This window comes from Teleopsis dalmanni, unplaced genomic scaffold (genome assembly GCF_002237135.1).
Source record: "Teleopsis dalmanni isolate 2A unplaced genomic scaffold, ASM223713v2 unscaffolded_contig_2265, whole genome shotgun sequence".
NCBI classification, from domain to species: Eukaryota; Metazoa; Arthropoda; class Insecta; order Diptera; family Diopsidae; genus Teleopsis; species Teleopsis dalmanni.
In genome coordinates, this window is record NW_024033647.1 from 1 (window position 1) to 6,744 (window position 6,744).

The 6,744-nt window shown below is 28.8% G+C and overlaps 2 protein-coding genes across 2 annotated transcripts; both read right to left on the reverse strand.

Moving 5' to 3' along the window:
* Positions 1-1,463: 1,463 nt before the first annotated feature.
* LOC119664601 lies at positions 1,464-2,441 on the reverse strand. Its single transcript, XM_038074060.1, has 3 exons — positions 2,287-2,441; positions 1,947-2,048; positions 1,464-1,887 (listed from the first exon to the last, which is right to left on the reverse strand). Exons 2-3 carry the CDS (start codon positions 2,045-2,047, stop codon positions 1,584-1,586), a joined length of 405 nt encoding a protein of 134 aa, XP_037929988.1. The 5' UTR covers position 2,048; positions 2,287-2,441; the 3' UTR covers positions 1,464-1,583.
* A 946-nt stretch (positions 2,442-3,387) lies between these two features.
* On the reverse strand, positions 3,388-4,684 carry LOC119664600. The gene is made up of 2 exons (XM_038074059.1): positions 4,504-4,684; positions 3,388-4,443 (listed from the first exon to the last, which is right to left on the reverse strand). Exons 1-2 carry the CDS (start codon positions 4,593-4,595, stop codon positions 3,528-3,530), a joined length of 1,008 nt encoding a protein of 335 aa, XP_037929987.1. The 5' UTR covers positions 4,596-4,684; the 3' UTR covers positions 3,388-3,527.
* Positions 4,685-6,744: the final 2,060 nt, after the last annotated feature.

The window sequence follows — 6,744 nt, forward strand, 5'->3', positions numbered from 1 at the left end:
ATAATTTATATAATAAAATATTATAGTTTAATTAATTTTGAAATAATAAATAAAATAAATGTGAATATTTGTATTCATACTTACTTTGTTGTAAAACGTCCATATAATTGAAAGTTGACTCGCACTTGATTTCTTTGACTATTCCGGAATAATTGATTCTTAGACAATATACAGTAGATTTCATAATCTCCATTGCTAAATAAGTCGGTCAATTATTTTCAATAATTCAAATGTGATCTTTACTCGAAGTGCAAAGTTTGAATGCCGTATTGATGAGTTCGCATGTCTATTTATACAATTTTGATCTCTACATGACAGGTACTGTATCTTTACGGCAATGAATTTGTTTGTAAACAATATCCTATTTTGACCTTGATTGCTAATTATCTGTGTTTTATTACCCATAAGATAACATAATAAACATTCCCATATATTAAATCCTGTTCGTTCAAGTTCAGTGTTATTGAAGTAATAGAAAACCAAAACAAAGTTTAGGTAGAAAATTTGTAGTTCAGTTTAAATTATAAGATAGACTAAACCAAATCTATTTTTGTTGTTGCTTTCTTAAAATATTTATAGATATTTTTGCTCAATAACACTAATTGACAAAATTATATCATATAACGTAATAATAAATTTGTTTTTTTATAAATATATAGCAATATGAGAAATAAGGTTTCTGATAATATAACATTATTATTTATTTTTTATATTTTAATTATTAATTGCAGTAATTAAATAATTAAAATAATTAAATCAAAGTTAAACATTGTATAATTTATTCAAATATCTGTTTGTATATAGCAGCACTAAGAATCTCTTTAGATCTTCACCTTCAACCGCTATTAAAAAATGACAATCTTAATGCTAAAAAAAGGAAGCTGATATATATGTAAGTAAATAATTAGGCCGACATTTCTATATATGTGTGTAGTATTTAGCAAAGCCTCAAACAGTACTATTCGCCAGCTGGATATTGCACAAAGCCAGACTCTAAGAGGACTTTTCAAGGTCCCGTGGTACATTAGGACGAATGACAATTTCAGAGACCTCAAGATTGATCCGATCAAAAAATAAATAAAGGATTGAGCCCTGAAACTATTCACGAAAACGAACAGGCTTACCTGTTAATTTAAGGTTAATTATTGCTTAGTCTGATGAAGTGATAAATATTAATACAGTCAAGGCGTGGAGAGCGGTTATGAAGAAACCTTGCCGTTAGTAGAGAGTATTAAACTTATTTTAGCTAACCATAAATAAATAAAATAAAATAAACTGTAGTCTGTAACTATATTTGTAATTTATAACAAATATATGTTATATATAAAAGATGTTCACAACATTAATAAGATCGTATTTTAGGTTGCACAATTTTGTCATATGTCCAATCTGTATTCATAAGATAACCGCCATAACCTAAGTGAGATATGCGGTCAAAAATTTGTAGTTAGAATTAGTTTTAATTAAAGCGTTTGTTTTAATTTATTTGATTTAAAAAAAATATTAAAAGATTAAACTATAGTAATTCATATCTAATTTTACAGTCTGTATAAAAATATGAAATTGTTTTAGTTTCATCAACCTTAGCGGGGTTTGTCGTTAGCCTTACCATACTTAGATTTTGTAGCTGTAGGTAAAGATTTTTTTCCAGACCGCTTGTTCTTGTTTTTATTTTTATTAGAAGTTTGAGTGCCTATATTGATTCCCTTGCCAGATATAGGAATCGTCCCAGGACTCATATCGTGGCTGCTTGAAGTTAAATTAATCATGGATTGAACGGAAGGTGATTGCACTCCCTCCTCTTCACACTCCTTATCCGTTCTCGATGAGAACTTGTATAGCTGTTTAGGGGACAAATCTGAGCATTCCATATTTTTCGAATTTTCACTAATTAAATTAGAATATGTTATTCAAATTTATACCAATGTTTTACTTTATTAACTTACGTTTCTTTTGCATCTATATCTCCAAGTACAAGCAACTTTTCCAGTTTTAAACAAACGGCTTCTAGTAGGTGGGTTGTTTCAATATCAACATGGCCTTCCATCCTTAAGATCGTTAAATAAACAATTGCTTTTATTAAGTAATTAAATAATAATAATTCACAAATTGATGATATCGTTGAATAAGTTTATGTCAATTCTTAAAAGTCTTAATAATAATAGATCTTCAAGGTCTAATATTTAACAAGAAATAATTTTTTTTTCGATATTAATATCCACATTATATTTGGAAGATGATTTCGTTGAAGCAGAACAAATTTTCTGATGTGAATACTTTACTTACGTTAATATAGTTTCCAAAGAGTTCCTAGTAATTAGACTTTTAGCTATTATGGTATAAAAATATCAAAGCCTCCCTCAGAGTAGAGATGAATATTAAATCACCGTTTGTGAAGGATTAAATGTGTAGTAATTTAAACAAAAAATTTTTTTAAGTATTTTGTGAAACAGAAGTTTTAACATTGAATTATAATAATACAGTTTTGTCAAAATTATTTTATTTTTAATGCATACTTTGGTTGAAAATGCTTTTATATATATTACATTAACAAAAGTATTACATACAAATGCATTTATATTTATTTAATATATACAAATGTAAATTTTATGTCGTTTAAACCAGAACGGAATTTGTGCTTAATAACGGATTACAATGCTGTATTATAAAATATTATATTATATTATTAATTACCTCGGGGTTTTTATTTTAAATTAAATGAAATGTTAATAATTTATCTCAAAGATGTTCTACTCAAATGGAGCTCTGACATCAGCTTCAGTTACCATCTACTTGTGAGAATGCGATCTGAGTGAGTTTTTGTGACTCATGAACTATATTCCCCAAAACGTCACGCATGATTTTGATGACGCTAACATTAATCTATAAATAAAATTGACTTTCAAATAAGGTATATTTTTTTTTCTTAAAATTGTTGGTCCTCTACGAGTTGGCGACGACTACCGCATCCGCATGAACCACGAGCTGTACAAACTTTATCACGACACTGATATCATTCAGCGAACTAACATCCAGCGGCTTCGTTGGCTTGGTTATATCGGGAAAATATGATCCAGCAAAAAAGATATTTGAAGCAGTAGTTGAAGAAATAAGGTTTAGAGGTAGATCGTGTCAACGGTAGAGTGACCAACTTGAGAGAGCACTAACCGAACTTGATCTACGAGTTTGGGAACGGCGCGCATGTAAAAGAGGCGCTTGAAAATACATTCTGTGTCAGGGCAAAACCCGGCTGAACGAATTTTTATTATGTATAGGCTTTATGCTTGGTTCATAAGGAGCTAATTGATACCCATAAATGTTTATGTTTTTGAATTTATTGTTTTAGAGAATTTTCTTTTTTTTTTAGAAAACAATAACAGTTACAATTTTCATTAATAATATAGAATATCAAAAGAATGATTCGTATCATCTTACGGCTGTTTAAAAATATAGTAATATTGTTCTTCTCAAATTTTGTATACAAACACATATAATAGATTAAAAAATAAACGATAAGTTCTAAATTATTATTTTGGTAGACGGTAACGTGGACATCTTTCCATACAACTTAGAACATTGCATACATCATGAAAATTATTTAAGTCGGGAACATCCTTTAAATTTCTCTCTTTCTGCTTTATAATTTTTATTGGATCTTCAATTTTCATTTCTATGGTATTTAAATTTATGCCCCTGACTTGATTCCTTAGTGAAGTGAAATCTATTGACTCCAACTTAAGACTAACTCGCTGCATGAGCTTATAATTATTTTCCAAATCAATTTGCATTTCTGGTATTTCTTGAGTATTGAGTGGTCTGGTTAGAAATGTTTGCAAGGTACTGTTAATTGAATCTCTTTTAAAAACAGTGTCGTTGACACTTTGAGAAGAAATATTTAGTATTTGTGGTTTTTGCTGATTAGATAAAGTTGATACTTTTTCAACATTCTTTTTAGGTGCTTTTTTAAGCATGTGACTAGTTATTGCATCATATTTTGGAAAATCATATTTCTTCCTTGGTCGTGTAGAGAAATGTGAACTTATAGAAGTTGATAACATGTCATCTTTTTTTAAGCGCACCTCCTTTGACTGTACTTCCGATTGTTTCTTTTGGACATTAATATCAGATTGCGATGATTGCAAAAGCATGTCGGATGCTTTCACTAAAGTTTTAATTTCGGTTGGAAGAGCATACTTTACACGACCTTTACTTTTATTTCGCTTCTCTGTAACGGTTCCATATTTAGAATCTTTTCTCCGAGAGTCTGTTTTGACTTTATTCTTTTTGGTATTATCATTTAACAGTTTTTGCGGTGGATGTGTTTTTTTATTTTGCTGTAGATGCCCACGTGGTAGGTTTGATTGAGCTTTTGCACTCACATGAATCGGGTATTTGTTAGGATCATAATCATCCACCGAAGTTTTGGAAGTAGAATGATTATAACTATATCACAAAAAAAAATTGAATTATTGAATTCAGAATAGGTACACAATTCTAACTTACAAATTGTTATGGGAGAGCCTGTCTAGCTTTATTCGGACTGTTTCCAAAAGTTGGCTTGTGGTTAGCTTTATGTTTTTATCATGTTTGTCCATTTACTTCCAATAACACACGGAACCAGGAAAGTGTAACTTATATAATTAAATTTTGGTGAATCTATATTAGTTAGATTTTTATTACAAGTAATTTTTTTTTTTTTGACAATCGAGTTTATAATAATTTGTTTCCAATTATATAAAATTTAGTTTTACTATGTCAAGTAAAATAAAAGAATTTTATTTTATGAATAATTTTAATTTAATTTAAATTAAGAATTTATGAATAAAAAAAAAACTATTTTCGTTTTGTTTTTATTTATAAAAGGAAGACAAAATTACAATATTAATAATCACAGATCTACTTTTAATAATTTTTATCACGTTGTTTCAAAGAATGTTTCTAATCTCTTACTTAAACATAAAGATGATCAACATTATCACATGAAAAATGTTTTTAAATGAATGATCTATAATCTTCTTCTTCTTGTTCTTGAGTTAGTGCTATTACGCACTTTTACTCTATAATGGGTGGGGGGCTTATCACTACCCCACACTAGGCTTTAACTAGGCTAAGAAGTCATATCATTTATTTGTCTTTTAGTTGATGACGGACCTGCAATCAGCATATCTTCCTGAGAATCCAGAAGTGGACTTGAATGAATGAATGATCTATAAAATAAAGTTAAAGTGAGTCAGTCAGATTAAAGTTTTAGAAGCTGATTAGCCTCGCTTATCAATCAATGTGCGTGTTAGTGAAAGAAGAGGAAAGTTGTATTCAATTGTATGCTTCATAAGACATATCCCGTTCCCAAATGCCAGCCCGATCTAACTGGTATAGTCATTAATCACAGTGCTTGCTTTATTAAAACGATCAAATGATGCTTTGATTAAAAATAATGGTGTTTTCTTTAACTTTCCTAAGTTAAGGAAGGTGTCCTATATAAATTGTAGTGTCATTGTATTATTGTAGTATCACACTTTCAGAATCATACGCGAGTTCCGCTACCAATTGGAACTATATTTAGATATACAACCGATATAAGAATTATAAAAAACTAAAATCAACTGAACTCGTATCCACTATTTAGTCGTTATATCCAATCTAGCACTCAATCAATCAACATTTGTTCACTTAAAAGTGCAATTGCAGGCGGTCGTCTGATTAACAGTAAAGAATCGCTTAATTAATGTGTTTCATAGGTGTCTAACGTATTGTAAACCAGTGCATCTCCAGTTGACATGAAACAGGCTACTTTAGGTTGGTAGCTCGATTGCAAAATCCCTTATCTAAATAACGTTTTACGTCCTATGCTCATTAAAGGAAGGCAAACGCTTATATCATTGTTGTTAGTAATACTTGTATTATTCTAAAATTGTATGTATATATAGGCTAATAATTTATAATAATAATTTATATAATAATTTTTTGTTTCGCGATTATACCTATTTCTACATTTAATAATATAAAAAGAATTTATATTGGACTTCCTTCTCATATTAGTGTACATATATTATTTCTCTAAGTGATGTATGTCAAGAATTTTTATTTGTTTAGTGCTTCTTACACAATTGTTCAATGCTTAATAAATTAAGTAAGAGGTTATGAAGTATTACTCAATATAAATGAACTCAATCCTTCGAACGACTTGTGTTTATGATTTTAACTCTTTAAAATGGGTAAATTTAACTTTTGCCTCATAAAATATCTAATTAAAAAGTTTAAACATTGCCGTCTAAAGTGGAGAAACAAATAGGACCTTTTTATCCTTTTTTTTCGGTCTTAGGTCAACATTTTTCTCGGAAGACGTGAATTTTTGTGAGAAACAGTTTTGCAATGAAAAGTTAGGTTAATTAAATTTCCGAAAATAACAATTAGTTTTATGGTCAGTTTAGCAATTTTCGAAGTAAGTTTTGTGGACTCAAGAAATACGAAATTGAGTTGAAAGTGTAGTAAATGAAATCAATTTTTTATTAAATTTTCAGAAAATATATTATAAATAATTCTTTTTATAAATAATTGTAATAGTAATAATACATTAATCAATACTAAACGACATAATACTGTTTGTATGATAAATATTTATTTATGTTATAATAAGAGCCAACTGTGCCAAAAAGTGTTCTGTAATTATTAGGAATTCCTTAAGGGTGAGATATGCTTATATCTCTTCAAATCACATTATATATACAAAGGTGTTAAACGGAG

Coding starts and splice junctions, on each gene's coding strand:
- LOC119664601 (XM_038074060.1), bottom strand. CDS start 2,047: ATGGAAGGCCATGTTGATATTGAAACAACCCACCTACTAGAAGCCGTT. Junction 1,888..1,946: donor GATATAGATGCAAAAGAAAC/GTAAGTTAATAA, acceptor TAATTTAATTAG/TGAAAATTCGAAAAATATGG.
- LOC119664600 (XM_038074059.1), bottom strand. CDS start 4,595: ATGGACAAACATGATAAAAACATAAAGCTAACCACAAGCCAACTTTTG. Junction 4,444..4,503: donor AGGCTCTCCCATAACAATTT/GTAAGTTAGAAT, acceptor TTTGTGATATAG/TTATAATCATTCTACTTCCA.